This window comes from Lycium barbarum, chromosome 12, assembly GCF_019175385.1.
Source record: "Lycium barbarum isolate Lr01 chromosome 12, ASM1917538v2, whole genome shotgun sequence".
In the NCBI taxonomy this organism is placed as follows: Eukaryota; Viridiplantae; Streptophyta; class Magnoliopsida; order Solanales; family Solanaceae; genus Lycium; species Lycium barbarum.
Genome location: NC_083348.1, coordinates 80,605,174 through 80,622,817, shown reverse-complemented (window position 1 = coordinate 80,622,817; position 17,644 = coordinate 80,605,174). Strand labels below are relative to the sequence as shown.

The 17,644-nt window shown below is 31.8% G+C and overlaps 2 protein-coding genes across 2 annotated transcripts; one reads left to right on the top strand and one right to left on the bottom strand.

Moving 5' to 3' along the window:
* The first annotated feature begins 2 nt into the window (after window positions 1-2).
* Window positions 3-859, top strand: LOC132625071 (uncharacterized). The gene is made up of 2 exons (XM_060339849.1): window positions 3-411; window positions 502-859. Exons 1-2 carry the CDS (start codon window positions 143-145, stop codon window positions 725-727), a joined length of 495 nt encoding a protein of 164 aa, XP_060195832.1. The 5' UTR covers window positions 3-142; the 3' UTR covers window positions 728-859.
* Window positions 860-1,524: 665 nt separating this feature from the next.
* On the bottom strand, window positions 1,525-5,585 carry LOC132624502 (uncharacterized). Its single transcript, XM_060339269.1, has 4 exons — window positions 4,927-5,585; window positions 4,413-4,723; window positions 2,001-2,578; window positions 1,525-1,875 (listed from the first exon to the last, which is right to left on the bottom strand). Exons 1-4 carry the CDS (start codon window positions 5,508-5,510, stop codon window positions 1,525-1,527), a joined length of 1,824 nt encoding a protein of 607 aa, XP_060195252.1. The 5' UTR covers window positions 5,511-5,585.
* Between the last annotated feature and the right edge of the window lie 12,059 nt (window positions 5,586-17,644).

Here is a 17,644-nt window from a genome sequence, read left to right as displayed (position 1 = left end):
TGTACCATGGTATACTGTTGACAACGTACTAATTCCTGTCAACATAAAAGAGGAAAATCACTGGATTTTGGTTGTGATATCATTCACTGACAGGTCTGCTCTCATCCAATGAAAAGATCATTCATTTTTCTACAAATTTTATATGTTTGTTTTTTTCTTATATTTTCTTTTTACAAACAGGTCCATCTACGTATACAACTCATACCGAGCTGCAGGGCATGATGCTGTCGTTAGAGTCAGAGTGAAAATGTTGGCTACTCTAGTGACACATAGTCTACAAATGACTGATTTCTATGAGAAGAAGGCGGATATAGATTTTGTCACACATCCTTCTTACAGAAATAGAGAGCAGACCGACAACTTTGACATTGTGAATGTAGACAATCTCCCGCAACAAGCTCCCTCTAGCATGTAAGAATCTATTCCAATAAAAAACACAATAAATACATCTTTTTTTTCGTGGGTTTTGATAAGTAAATTGTTTGATCATTTTTGTTCCAGGGATTGTGGTGTGTATGTGGCAGCCTTCGCTGAATACTTGAGCTCAAGTGCAGTCATCCCAACCGAATTCGATGCAAAGTTACTCCGTATGAGATATGGTGCCCTTTTATGCGACTATGCATGGGATAAGTCAAACAACAATGCATCAAGTGATAACGAGCAGCCTCCAAGACCAATTAGACCGGCAGTTGATTACGATGCAGTTGATAAAGAGGATCTTGATTAGGCCACCAATTCATTTGTGTTTTTGATTTTCATGTTGAACAATAGCATAGTTGGTTGCGACTTTTGTTGCTGTTTTTTCATTTTGGATATATTGTTTCATGTGTAGTAATCTTTTTTAGGATGATTAATATTGAACACCACCTTATGGTTTTTATATTGTTGTTTCTTTCAAGTATGTTATTTTTTCAATGCATAAATTCCATTTTTCATTATCTGTGAAATGTATTCATTTAACAAAGTAGTATATATAACCATTTAAATACAGTCGATATATACAGAAAATATAACTCAGATATATTCCATAAGTCCATTTTTGAAATTACAGTTTGTTACAAAATTTAAAATTTCATCTAAATACACTTCAAATATATGTAAAATATATATCAAATATAGTTAACAGTAAACCAGAATAAGTATTATCTACCAGATCAGACAAAATGCAACTAAAATATAGCCAAAATATATATGAAATACAACTATTAAATCATAAATCAAAAACAAAAGGTCAAATCAGTTAACATAGAGTAGACTTTCCAAATACCATTTAACCACCAATATAGCATTACATTGAAAAACATCGGATGTTCAATCATATGAAATACAATCATACTAGAATAATATGAATTCAAGATGAATTCATTTTTTATTTTTAACTGAAATTTAAAGTAGAATTGTCTTAACAAATAAAATCAAAATGGACTTATTTATTCTTCTTATTGAGCGGCGGATTATCACACGAACGCCTATTATGACCAAGACGTCCACATTTACAGCAGGAATTTCTGCGTTTACCAATCATCAACTCCTGTAATGGCTTGTCCCTCTTTTTTTTGGCCTCCCAGGGGGTCTCTTATAGATCGGTGGCATAACAACTTCATCTAATATACTTTTAGGAACATTCCACTCGGTCTCATCGGGAAGAGGATCAACTGGCACATCATATGTGTTCACAACTGTTTCCGGCTTGAATAAATCCGAACAATATACATCAGCAGTCAAATTTTTATTCTTCAATACTGCCCATGCATGAGAACACGGTATCTCGTCCAGTTGGAACATCCTGCAGCTGCAAGTTTTCTTCTTCAAATCTATTATGAAACGCCTCGGTCCATCATTCACTGTGTAAACATATTCAGTTGACGCTTCAACCTGAGAACCATTTAACAAATAAACAAGCATTACCTGAGCAGTTTTACCATATTGGGAATATATATAAATATACATTACATATAGTAAAAATATAGATTAAATTTTTGTGTTGCAAACAAAGATACCCTCATTCGTATTGATTTGTACTCGTTGATCGACAACATCTCTTGATACCGCCTCATCAGTGTTGTGAATGTGTAGGTACCATTTTTTCTATTTGTCCAATTCCATCTACCAAACATCTTCCTCACTTCTTCAAGGAAATCAAAAATATGTAACTCTCTTGCAGCAACCAGTTTTACATTAATACATTCGGCTATATTCGAAGTCATTGTCCATCCTCTATTAACAGGTGAATAAAGCCTAGACCATTTATCTCTTCCAGCATCTTCTAGGTATCGTTTTACCCGAATATCAACATTCCCAATCTTATCCATCAATTTATCGAACTCATCCTGGCTGTATGCTTTCGCTAGTGAATAAAATATAGGACTCAACACCTCACTGTTTGTTGTGTATTGCTTTGTCACATTTTTCCACAAATGCCATATACAAGCCAAATGAGGAACAGTAGGATACACCTTAGAAACTGCGTGTATTATGCTTTCATGTCTGTCGGACACGACACACATATTTTGCCTAACACCATAAGCTTTCTTGAACAGTTCAAAGAACCACGTCCACGACTTATTATTCTCAGAATCTATCACACCATACGCTAGTGGTAGGATATTACCTACAAAAATCAGTATATATTTATAATATATTCAACACATATTTCAACTGAATTTGATCTCACACTGTATTTTTAGCACCATCATTTATAAAACAATAATATATATTTCCAATATATTTACCTCATATTTACAGTGTATTTCAACATATAATATTCACAAATTTACACCAGCAATACATCCAGAGTATGTTTTTAGCAACTTTATTTGCAAATCAATAAACATAATGTTGTATTTATAAAAAAAAACATTCATAGAATAGAATTACACATACTTGCTCCATCCAAAGTACTTGCCGACACAAATGTACCATTATACGTTGATTTAAGATGTGCACCATTGATAACGTCCAAATCCACCCTATTAATTAGAATGGGCACGGTCGTATGCAAATATAATTTACCCAACTATGAGTCGGGGTCGAATCCCACAGAGAACAATATGTAGGTGATTTAAGCAGATTAGGAATTATCACTAACAATAGCTATGCCCGAACGCATCAATGGTGGTTTTTTTATAAGGTTTTGATAAAATACGGAAATATAAATTCTAATCTAGAAAGCAAGTAAATTGATCAATGGCAACAAGAATGGAAGGAGGGAAACTACTTCTCAAGTAACGATCCAATCTATTTCACGAATTGTAAATAATAGCAAGTTTATGTTATTTAGCCTCGGATAATGACTCTAAATTAACTTCTTCCGAAGATTAACTAGACTACCCAATTGAAGATCCCTCAAGCAATTAGGAGCATTAAGAACACCCGAATATGGCTACAAGTGGTATTGCCTATTCCTAGGTCAACTTCCATTAGATGAGGGTTAACGCCCCAAATTTATGTTAATTATCCTATCCCAACTCCGTTTTTCCTCTTCCGAGTTTCAAACAAAGTAAATGGGCGAGTTCAAAGGTTAGCTAATCCCTTGAAAACATTCATGAACAAGAATAATTAAAATAGCAAAAACTTACTTGATTAAGAACAATGCAAATGAATAAATAAGCACTACAAGAGTATCAATCTTAATTGTCCCCAAGAGATTTCCATCAACAAGGATTAAAAAGAAGAGAGAACATTTTGTAGAAACCCTAGCCTCCAACTTGTGGGAGCTGCCAAAGATACCTGATGTTTTGCCCTAATTTTCTATTTATATGAACTGGAATGGAAGAAATCGTCAAATCTCAAGTTCTGGTCGAAAATTGCCGAAAATCCTTCAACGCGATCGCGCCATGTGTCTGCGCGATCGCGTGGATGACGTCAGCTCCACTTGGTTCCTTCAGCGCGATCGCGTGCAACTTCAGCGCGAACGCGTGGATTTAATATCGCGCGTGTGCGCGATCGCATGGACTAGCAGCGCGAACGCGTATAGTAAATAGCGCGCGTAGGCGCGATCGAGTGGGATACCTGCGCGATCGCGCAGAGTATTTTTCCACGAATTTTTCCAGAACTTCCAGTTAATTCCAGTTTTGCAACTTTTTTGCTTGTTTTCCACACTTAGGCTCTAGGGACCTCGTATTACCTGAAACATGACAAAAACTACGTAAAATGACATAGACTTGCTTAAAAACAAGTAAAACTTATAGTTAAAAAGCATCGATTGTAGTGTAAAATCACGCCACATCAACCATCCACTACAACTATTGGTCTACAACACTCGAATCCCTTTATGAATGCTTTGAGTGCTACAAACAAATACATAAACTCATTTTCTGGTGATTTATGCATTTTAACGAGCGATCCAGGATACGTTTTATCAAGTATGTATATATATGCCGACAACTTCTTGTATGAATGAGCTGGATCACCTCTGAAATCTTTTATAGCCTTCTCTCTAGCTCTCCATGCCATCATATAAGAAACATCTACACCGAATTCATTCTTAACATCATCTATTATATCCCCAGGTGTGACCTTCCTTTTATGGTTAGTTATTTTCGCCTTCACAACCGCTTCTCCAATAAACCAACTTGTTGCCTGCCTTTGTGAATACACCTTGTCCTTCAACGGACATGTATGTTCGTCATCGAAAGCTCTAACTCTGAACATTTCAGAATCCCCAATTCTCGACGCTCTGAATTTCCATTTACATTCCGGCGACCAACATGCCAGAGTGTAGCTACATAATACAATGCAAATAGTACATATTGAATCAATTAAATACAGTATAAATATACAAAAAATATATCAGAATATATTGCATCAAACATTTTTAAAATTAACAGTGTGCTAAATAAGTTAACAAATCATCTCAATACAGTACAAATATAACAAAAATACATTTGCACTTTCTGTTACCAGAATACATTTAGAAAATCATACCTTATAGCATTCGATCTCTCTGTTTTGAAATTGAATCTTTCACGAATTGCGTATTTCGTCATCACAATTTTCAAAGTTTCCTTATCCTGGTAAATTTGATCGACAAAAACTCCTTTCGCTTCCGGTTTCGAAATTACCAAATTGTTATCATTCCCAAACAAAACAACAGCGTTTACAGTAGAATCACAAACTTTCATACCATCCCGATTCTCGCTATATCCAATTTGCAGCACATCATCTCCAATAATACGATTACCAGTTACACCATCCTCAACATCCAAATCATGAATACTAACGCACATTGGATACATCCCCAAAACTCTGTTTTCTCTCTTAAGCTCAACGTACACACGAACTCCCATATCGTTGTGTATTTCAATTGGTTGAAAATCGCCTTCAACAATATATTTTATTGAAATCGTTTTCCTAACAGTATCCACGCCTAATTGATTTGTAATCGTACAAACTAACTCATCGTAATTGCAATTATCAATGAATACAACAACATCAATTTTGTAATTCACAAAACAGTTCTGATCGTTCCAAAAACCAGAATGACGGATCAACGCAGTTACGCTTGTCATTATCCTGTTGTTTTCGAATACAGCAATGTGTTATATTCAATTTAGCTGAAACAATTTCAGAAAAGACGAACAAAAAAAAAAAGTTTGCAGTGAAAAAATCGTTACCTCAATTATGAACTCAACTTGATGAAATCAAATATATATTCGTCGTGATAATCAAGCTATGTTCACTGGTTTGATATTGTTATTTTTCAAAGGTTTTTCAACCTTTTTATATTTGGTTAAAAATATGATTGTAAGGTTTGAATTCAATTTTTTTTGAATTTGTTAGCTGTTTGAATGAGATATGGAATCAGATATGGAATGGGAGGATATTTGCGTGAATCAGGGAACAATATAACTGATTCTAATTAAAATTGGAACAGATTTTGTTTCCATAAATATAACACTGTCAGTTAAACTCGCGTCTGTATTTCCGCTATATTTATGCTATATTTTGGTATACCCGACTACTAGATAAATATAGGGTCATCTAGTTACGAATTGTAAATATAGCATATGTAGTTATAGGTTGTTAGAAAGAGTTAAAAGGTAGCTATTTGTGAAAATTTTACTTTTTTTCAATACGAATAATAAAGTTCAATATGTTTGAATTTGTTATTTTCAAGATAACTTCTTTTAACTTTTTGTTGTGGTCACTGTTAGCATATTCTATGCATGATATCGTCTTACTACATGTTGGTCCTGTTAATGCATCGGGCCTTACTAATGTTCTTATTGCATTTCCTGTATAATAATTTTATTGCTCGCATGAATACACGTACTTTATTAGAGTGATTGTGTTGGGAAATAAGGAACTATCAAGTAATTTGATATGAATACTTTAATTGGATGTTCATTTTTATAAGAATAAGAAGTTTAATTTATAGGTTTAAATTGATTAATCTAAATTAAACTTAAAAAGTCCAATCCAATCTGAACATATTCGCATTGGATTAAAACTGCATTTTATTAAATCAAAAAGTGAAAATATAGAATTATTTCCGAATTCAATCCAATCCGACCCATACAAAATTGTACATCTAGAGCATTTTAGTGAGCCTTCACTACAAGAAAGTATAGAAATGACAACAAAAAATTTAATATTTGGCAACAACTTAGTTTTATTGTTGGCAAATGAACTTTTTTATTGCTAAAGAATTTAATTTTGTTGTCATAGTATTGATTATTGTTGCAAAAAGTAATTTTGGCAACAACAAAAAAAGTTGTTGCGTTGTTGCAATAACAGGCGTTGGGAAAAGTCTATGCAACAAAAAACAAATTGTTGCCAAAAGTACTTTTTGCAACAATAATCAATCTATGACAACAACAAAAAAATTGTTGCCAATTTTTTTTTTCTTGTAGTGCTTTCAATGTATTCAACTCACTTTATCACGGGTTGGTAAATATAGATTAAATTGGGGAACTTACACAAATATTAGTAAATATACAACTATTTATAGAACCTACAACTATTTTTTAATTTACAGAATCTACAAAATCCATATATGATAAAAGGAAAAATCTTTAGATATGATCACATTACATATAAATATGGTAATAAATTTATACATGTTATATGTTTTTCCTTAATTTGTCCTACCTATAATTAAGGAAACATTATCCCAAACCCTATAATATTATACCATAAATCAAGAATGTTGCTATTAATAAAAGGAGAAATTTAAGGAATTTCAAGATAATGATAACGAAATTAAATACATATCAAAACACATTAAATACTTTTCTAAAAATCTCCAACACGATCAACTAGCATTCTAATCAATAAACAAGTATATTATTATTCAAATGATATATATTATGTTACAATTTTTTGAACAAGTATATATTATTGTACTTATATATTACGTATATTGAACTATTATATACTATCTAGATAATATGATTTGTTATATACCTTGTACATTTTTGGTATATTTTCATGTACTTTTCTTATACTAGATACCATATACCATATCTTTTCATGTACTTTTCTTAATATTAATAAACTCAAATAATTTATTTTGGTCACAAGAAAACAATTACATCAGTCATCAAGTGAAAATAAAAAAAGATGAATAAAGAGGAGGAAACAAACGAAGAGAAAAAAATCTTTTTAAAATGGTAGATGGAATATGGGATGTGAAGCTGATTTTGTTTTATTTATTTCAAAAATTTCATTCTCTCATGCCCTTTTCATAGATTTTTTTTTTTTGAGCTGGGGGGGGGGGGGGGGGGGGGGGAGATGGGATGATGATTTTGAAAGAAAAAGAAAGTAAAATAGATATTTTAGGAATGTAAAAATTGTATTTTTGTAATTAAAAAGTTAAAATTTTGAATAAGGTGTATTTATGTAATTTTTAGAAATTAGTTGTAATCTTTTTAATTACCATTTTAAAAAGTTGTATTTGTGTGATTTTTCCTAAATTAAACTTTTATTATTCATATTTTAAATGGACGATTCCTATGGGCTGGTTAAATCGTTCAACAATTATGAGTAAAAATTACCAACACAAGATGCAAATAATAAATATATATTACGAAGTATATAAGTATATATTCTAACATTTTAATAAAAATTATTAAATTAAAGCGCGCTAGTATAATTAAATTCATTATAAATACTTAATATTTTATCACAAGTTACGCCGTATAATAGCAAAATGGTTTAGTACTTTGATAATTTATGCTTCTTAGTCATAGGTAGAGTCAAAGTGTCCTTTGACAATTTAATATCTCTGAATCTACATTTTAAATATCAGTCAACATTTTGTACAAATATTGGAAGGTGGTTAAAACTATTTCCATACTAGTAATGACATGAATTAATGTAAGGAATTGAAGATTTTGACTTACCTAAAATCAGATGAATAGATTCAGCAAGCAACCATGCTAACAACAAACTATATATACGTGTAAAGCATGCGTGTTCTTCCAACAAAACAAGGAGTCTGGAGCCTAAAGGGTATAAAAATGCACGGTATAAACCAAAAGGGACAACCTTTTAGTTAGATATCAAAACGGGTATAACGTGGAGCAGTCCATGTTATACCCCAAATTTGTTTTCCATTGTCAGATAATCACAGAAAAAATAAAAAAAATAAAAATTAAAAGGTATAACGTGGACTGATCCACGTTATACAAATAATTTTGTATAACGTGGATCAGTCCACGTTATACCATTAATATATATTTTTCTCCCCAACGTTTTACAAAATAGGAGTCCGGAACCAAAATGTCCCCAAAAAAATCATTTTGAACCAAAATACCCCAACAAAAAAAATGTTACAAAAATACCTTTAGCGCAGTAAAATACTGAGCTAAAGCAGTTCACGGAGACGGAGCCGTTAAGTGCTTTAGCGCGGTATTTTATTGCGCTAAAGTTTTTTTTTTTTTTTTTTTTGCATAGCGCAATATTTACTGCGCTATATATAGCGAGCACTAAAAAAATAATTTTGGTAAACTTTTTTTTTTTGCAACACTTAGTGTGTTTTTTCATACTTTGACCAATGATTAATCATGTGTCAAGACTCCGAAACGACAATATTTTATATAGAACCTGATATTTTTTTCTGCGTACAATAATGTAGGCTCAATACATCAAGGATACGTAGATGTTTGGATCGTCATTTTAGGGGTTGAAAAGGTGCCCGAAGTAAGTTTTGGTTAAAAAAATTTAGTGTTTTTTCCATACTTTGACCAATGATTAGTCGAGTGTCAAGACTCCGAAATGTCAATATTTTATATAGAATTTGATATTTTTTTCTGCGTACAATAAAGTAGGCTCAATACATCAAGGATACGTAGATGCTCGGATAGTCATTTTAGGGGTTGAAAAGGTACCCGAAGTAAGTTTTGTTTAAGGTTTAAGCGTGTTATTTTTTGAATATAAATATAATTCTAAAAAATATAGGGAGAAAAACTAGTTGTAAAGTGGGCAAACTTTAGATGGTCATAACTTTGCGTCGGATGTCCGATTTACGCGATTTATTTTTTATTTTGGGTATTTTTCCGAGGTCTATGCGGACAAACTACCGCAAGGCGGTTTGGCCGAGCCGATTTTTAAAAAAAAAACACCTTTTATCCCATTCAATTTCAATTTTCCCCCAAATTAGTATGAAATTTTCAGTTTTATTTACTGATAATATGATGATACACAATAGATTTCAACGTAAAAATCCCGGGGTAATGTAGCTGTGAATGTCAATTTCACTTCTGTGGTTTCAATTTTTGAAAATAAAGCTGACTAATTTTCTCGACATATAAAGTTGACTAAAATAACCTTACAGTCAAACACAAAGTTTTTTCAAACAAAACTTACTTCGGGCTCAGGAGGGCGGACTACAACTAGAAGGAGGAATGAAATGGATATAGCTCCTGCTCGCATGGCTAGAAAGTGTAGTACGTGCAAGCAAACAGGTCATAACAAGAATCGTTGCCCCGACAGAAATCAGTAGTTGTTGTTGCTTGTTGGTTTTTATGTTTTTTCTTAAGTTGTACGATTGTTGTTTCCTTATGTAATCTTCCAAGAATATATAACATGTCTTGTGCCATTTAATAGTTAGTATGTAATTTAACATTTACTACTCAATTAATGTGTGACGTTTATTTAACTTATATTTTATTTTTTATTTATGTTCGCATATATAACACATATTTAATTATTGCATGTGTTAAAATATTTATTTCAGTTAATCACTGAAATTAACTATATGCTTAAAATTTTTTAAAAATAAATATTTTTTTTTTATTAAAAACACAGCCGAATATGATTTAAATAGAGGCAACGTCTTACAAACTATTTTGTAAAACGTTGGGGAGAAAAATATTTATTAATGGTATAACGTGGATCTTTTAATTTTTTTTATTTTTTTATTTTTTCTGTGATCATCTGACAGTGGAAAAAAAAATTGGGGTATAACGTGGTTTGCTCCACGTTATACCCGTTTTGGTATGTAACTAAAAAGGCTACCCCTTTTGATTTATACCGTATATTTTTGTACCCTTTAAGCTCCGGACTCCAAAACAAGCCCCTCTCCATTCCTATGTTTTTAAAGCACCTCTCAAGCTTTCTTCACAATTCTATAAAAGGTTCATAAAAAAAGTTCAAAATGAGTCACTCTCAGGTGCTTTTCCTTCCTTCAGTTCTTGTGTTGTTTTGTTTTGATTTCTCTTCCGTTGAAGTAAGGAACCACTTGAGCAAGTCTCTAAAGGCTAGATTAGAACAACATATGTTATCTAAGGGCATTATTTCATCATTTATCATTCAAAAAGAATCAAGTTCAAGCCCTGAGATTGGAGAAAGTCATAAACGAGCAAATTGCATTTTGGAGTCAGGCCCTAGGCCCGGGACAGGTCACGGAAGTCCTTGCTGTAGTCATAGCTTTAATAATTTGAAGGAATGAACATAACATATCAGTTCCTTATATAGAATTAAAGGATATAGGATACTACGTTCCAGATATTTGTTTGCTCGAATAAACACACATGTATGAGACTCTTAGGTAAAATTATAATGAATTAGTTGATCAATGAATTTATGATCTTTTTGTTGCGTTAAAAATAATTGGAATTTAATGGACAAACATTGTTATCTAAGGTGTTTTTGTTTTTCGTGATCTTTATTATTTTTCCACCTAGATTAATTATTAGACTGAAAGTCTGAATAAGAAAAAATATTGAGAAGTAAGATACAAAGCTTAAACATTGAGAAAGAGCACACTTTTTCTATTATGTCTCAAACATGTCTCCTGATCATGTATGGACCTGTTTTTTTAATAGTCAGTTAAACACTTGGATCATTTTTTTTTTTTTGTGTGACAGTTAAATTTGAACCCAAAACCTAAAAACTTAAACGGTTAGAGAAAACTCACGTATTATATGATATCTCAACATTAGCTAAAATATAAGATTCATGGAACAATTTGATGTAGGGTTGCTACACACGATAAAGAAGGAATCGATACCATGCAGAGGGGGTAAAAAACAGAAGAAGGAAAGAACATCAATGTCTACTACACCCAAAATAATTACCCTTCCTTGCCCTCCTTACTTTCATACACGGAAAACTATTTATCCTTTCTATCTATTGTAGCTTTTGTAGGTAATTGTCTCTTTTTCCTTCTTTTCTTTTTTATTTCTCTACTTTTTTATTTCATTCTTCTTCTTTTTTTTTTCTCTTCTTTTTTGTTCATTTATTTTTTCACAAATCATTTTTTTTACCATAATCTGATTTCATATGTAATTCTAGCTCCTTTCTTTTCGCTTTGTCTATTTTTTATTTCTCTATTTATTGTTATTTTTTTAATTTTATTTATTTCTTTTCTTTTTTCTTTTTTATCGACATGATCTAATTTCATTCACCTTGTTTGCTATTTTTATTTATTCTTCTTTTTTAATTTCTGATGATTTTCATTTACTTTTGTCTCCTCTTCTAATTTCATGTTTTTAATTTTTTTTCTTTATTTTCTTTTTTTCATAATCTAATTCTACAAATATTTTCGCTCCTTTATTTTTGTTTTTTTTCCTTCTTATATCAATAAAAAGGATAACTGATATATTATCTTTTTTATTATTTCTATATCTCAAAAAATAATTTATTCTAACATATAGTATATCAAATCAGTAGCAGTTGAAGTATACTGTTGCAGTATACTAGAATACCCACATGTTATATATCATATACTGGCAAGGTATCATACATGACTAGCGGTTCATTCCTTCAAGAAAAACACGCAGTCCTCTATGATGCTAATCTGGTATATTTCATATTCTGACAGAATATCATAGAGGATTGATTCATCCCTTTAAGAAAAACACAAACTCAATCCTCTATGACACCCATATGGTATTTATCATATATTGATAGGGTATCATAGAAGATTGATTCATTTCTTCAAAAAGTACTACTTAGTCCTGTATGATACCCACATGGTATATTATTTACTGACAGGGTATTATAGAGGATTGACTGTTTATTTCTTCAAGAAAAACACTCAGACTTCTATGATACCAAGATATATATTATATATTGATATGGTATCATAGATGATAGATTCATTCCAACACTACCCAGTCCTCTATGAGTTATGGTTCATTTCTTCAAGACAAACACACCTTAGTCCTTTATGATGCCCTCATGATATATATTTATACTGACAGGGTATCATAGATGACTGATTCATTTTTCAAGAAAAACACTCCTCAGTCCTCTATGATACCCCTATGGTATATCTTATATACTTAAAGAGTATTATAGAAGACTGGTTCATTCCTTCAAGAAAAGGACAACTCAATCCTCTATGATATCAACATAGTATATCTCATATACTAACTAGGTATCATGGATGAATGACCTACATGATATATCATATACTGACAAGATGTCATACAGGACATACTCATTCTTCAAAAAAAGAGCTTAATCGTCTATAATACTCACATGGTATATATCATATACTGATAGGGTATCACCTAGATTGGTTCATTCATTCCAGAAAAATACAACTCAATCCTCTATGTTACCAACATGGTATATATCATATATTGATCGGATATCACAAAAATTGGTACATTCCTTCAAGAAAAACACAACTCAATTCTCTATGATAATACATATCATATACTAATAGGGTATCATAGAGACTAATTCAATTCTTGCCAAGCAAAAAAAAAAAAAAAAATCTCAGTCCTTTATGATATTCAGATGGTATATATCATATACTGACAACTATCATAAATGACTGATTCATTCCTTCAAAAACTCTTCATCCTTTATGATACTCACATGGCATACATCATATACCGACAGTTTATCACAAAGGTAGTAACTCCTAAAATTAAGTTTATCACAAAGGTAGTAACTCCTAAAATTAAGTATTATAGATATTTTAGGAATAAAAGTTGTATTTTTGTAATTAAAAAGTTAAAATTTTGAATCCGGTGTATTTATGTAATTTTTAGAAATTAGTTGTAATCTTTTTAATTACCATTTTAAAATGTTGTATTTGTGTGATCTTTCCTAAATTAAACTTTTATTATTCATATTTTAAATGGACGGTTACTATGGGCTGGTTAAGTCGGTCAACAATTATGAGTAAAAATTAGAAAAAGCTACACAAACTACCCATAAACACCAAAGTAATTACCGGTATCTATCCCTTCTAAAACTAATAATTACATTCCTTGTGTGATTTGCAGGCTATTACACAGTAGGGGGTTTACCCAGTGCGCACATCGAAGGGTGTAGCGGTTGCGGGTTTTCCTCGTGTCCTAAAAAAAAAAAAACTAATAATTACACGAATGCCAATTCGGCACTAAATTATTACCCATATTTCCATGCACAGTTTTGATTATCATCATGAGCTTTGTCTTTATGCAGACTGGACAATTAATGAGGTAAGGATTGAAGCCACAATTTTTTCTTTATCCTTAAGCTTTTACTTTTTTTTTTTCTCATTATTTTCTCTTTAGTCTTTCTTCTTTTGTTTTTTTACATATATAAATATTAGCTAATTATTTTTAGATTATAAAATATAGAAAAACAGAATAAGTAGACTACAACAAGAAGGAATTAAGAAAAGACTAAAGTCAATAATTTATTTATTAAAATCTTAACTAATAGAAAATATATTTTTATGAAAGTAATTCTTTTACAACTGAAAACAAAACTTATATTTAAATATGACTAGTGCTGTGCGTTCGGTTGGTTCGGTGCTGTTTCACAAATTCGATTCAGTTTGTAAAAAATGGGAACCGAACTGAAATAACTTTGGTTCAGTTCGATTTTTGCAATTTCGGTTCGATTTATTCAGTTCGGTTTCTTCGTTTTAGATATGAAAACTTTCTCACAGCCACAAGTAGGAGTTTGGACAATTTCTAGCAATTTTTAACAAACATAAGCTAAAACTAAAGCAATGTCTGCTAAGCTCACAGGAAACAGGAAACAGTACTAGACTACTAGTACATTTGATAGGGTCAAAGAAATCATAGGCCAAATAGAGAAAGCAACCAACAACAACAACAACCCAAAGAAAGCAACCACCCTCCAAGAATTCCCTTTTCTACTCTCTGTTAGCCTCATTTGTCATATATTATGTGTATATGTAATATGTGAAGTGAACCCAATATATTATGTATATATGTAATGTTTCATGAAAAATATGGCTTGCAAAAATTCAATTTTTTTTAAATAACTGAATTAGAATTTGTATAAACCTAAAACCGAATCGAATTGTAAAAATTTCATAAATTAAAACTGAACCAGACCGAACAAACCGAAAAATCGAAACCAAAATTAAAAAAAGTTAGGTTCGGTCGGTTTTTTCGGTTTGAACAGAAATATGCCTAGCCCTAAATATGACCGACCTTTTTTAGTTTTTCTCAAAATTAAAGTTTGCTAAAAATGATATAAAACTAACATACTAAGATTTTTTTTTTTGTATTTTTCTTTTATAATTTCTTTTTGAACGAATGAACTTTTCATCTATGATACCATGTCAGTCTATGATATATACCATGTTAGTATCATAGAGAATTGATGAGTTTCTTGAAGGAATGAATTAGTCCATTGTGATATCCTATAAGTAAATGATATATACAACGTGAGTATCATAGAGGACTGAGAAATATTTATTTTTTTACTTTTAAGAAATGTGTTATATTTTTCTAGAAGGAATGAACCAGTCCTCTATCATACTCTGTCAGTATATGAAATATGTAATGTGAAAATCATAGAGTATTGAGGAATGTTTTCTTTTAAAGGAATGAATGAGTCATTTGTGATACTTTGTCAGTACATGAGATATACTATATGAGTATCATAAAGGATTGAGGAGGTTTTTTTAGAGGAATGACCAGTTGCTACTCTGTTAGATATATATACCATGTGGGTATCAGAGGACTGAGAAATGTTTTTTTTTTTTTTTTTTTTTTAATTTTGAAGAAATGACTTGTGTTTTTCTTGAAGAAATAAACCCACCTTCTATGATACTCTGTCAGTATACGAATATACCATGTGAGTATCATAGAGGACTGATGAATATTTTTTTTTTTGAAGGAATGAACAAGTCATTTATGATACCCTGTCAGCATATGATATACTATGTGAGTATTGTAAAGGTGCGAACAGCTTTGTTTGAAGAAATGAACCAGTCTTTTATTAAACCTTATCAATATATAATATATACCATGTGGGTATTATAGAGGACCGAGAAATATCTTTTTTTTTTTTTTAATTTTTAGAAAATGAGTTGTGTCTTTCTTGAAGGAATGAATCAATCCTTTATGATACTCGATCAGTATATGAAATATACCATTTTAGTATCACAGAGGACCGAGAAGTGTTTTCTTTTGAAGGAATGAACAAGCCATTTATGATATATATATATATATATATATATATATATATATATATATATATATATATATATATATATATATATATATATATATATCATGTTGATGTCATAGAGGACTGAGTATTTTTCTTGAAAGAATGACCTGTCAGTCCTCTATGATACCCTATGAGTATATGATATATGCTAGGTTGGTATCATAGAGGACTGATCAGTGTTTTTCTTGATGGAATGAACTGCTAGTCCTCTATGATACCCTCTCAGTATATGATTTACCATGTTGGTATCATAGCCCGACATACCCCGCGGTAAAACCCCTTCCTTCTTGATACCATTGCAGTATATTTGTATATCATGATGGTATCATGGAGGACTAAGGGAAGGACTGAAATAGTCCTTCACGATACTATGTCATGACCCAATATGACAAAAGTCGTATGGGTACTTACCTTCTCCACCTCGGTAAGCTAACCCTCAACCCAACGATAAGTAAAAACATGAATAAATAATCGAGCAAGCGGAAACGGATAAATACGTAAGTCTCACAATATTATATAATAGAAATAGTGCGAAATAAGGAAAATACCCCCAGGGTCTAGTCTAAGTCATACAAGAGCATCCAATAAAATGTACAAGTCTGAAGTAATAATACATAAATCTGTCTATGTCTCTGAATAGGAATAGTAAGACAAAGAATAGGAAGAGACCTCAAGGCAGCGAATGCTCATGCTCACCTTGGAAACTCGCAGTAATACTGACGACGACAATCAGCCACGCGAGATAGAAGCAGACCCAACCTGATACTCTGTATTCATAAAAGAATGCAGCAAGTACAGGTCAGTACAATACAATGATAGTGGTAGGCATCATCGGCCGACTAAGCATAGCTAACATAATTCAGATAATAAAACAAGATAGGCAAATAACCAAGAAGTCTAAGTCAAACATAATCGAAGCCACGTACACGTCATCTCCTAAGTAGAGCATTTAATCTCAAATGTGCCAAGTCTCAAATATATCAAGTCCGAAACCAACATCACAAGTACAACACCAAAATATGTCAATGTAAGCTATGATGCAATGCAATGCCATAATGTATGGATGCAATGCAATGCCATGCAAATGTTGTGTACACATGTACTCCAGACGAAAATATTGACACCTCGGTAGCACAACCCAAGGTGACTCGCTGTAACACCTCGTACCTTTAACCTAAGCTTTGACCATGATCCTAGACTTAGAAAACCAGATAAAGAATGTGGGAATTTGAAATTTCCTCTTCAGTTGTAAGATGGTGGTTTACGCCCATGAACAGTGACTAAATTTCAGTATACGACCCGTATTTAAAGTTGTAAACTTGTACCAAAGATTTCTGAGCATTTTGGAATTTGACACTTAGAGGTTACATCGTTAAATACGGACCGTATTTCAAAATACGGCCCGTATTTCAAAATGTATTTGAAATTTTGGAAAACTTCCTTGATGAAAATTGTAGACCTTTGAAATACCTTTCCAACGATATATTATGGGATCAAACGGACATCCGTGCAAAAAGTTATGGTCATTTTACTGAAAAGACGCAGTGCAGTCTATACGGAATACGGACCGTATTTCAAAATACGGCCTGTATTTCAAAATACCGCCAGTATTTAACTGAGTGTAATATTTAATTTTCCAGAACAGTATATATTCATCCATATCAGTTCAAATCATTATTTTTCATTCCTTCAAGCCCTAGAACGACCTCCTACCCTCCTCCGTCATCAAGAACACCAAGGTAAGCCTACTCTAATTATTCCA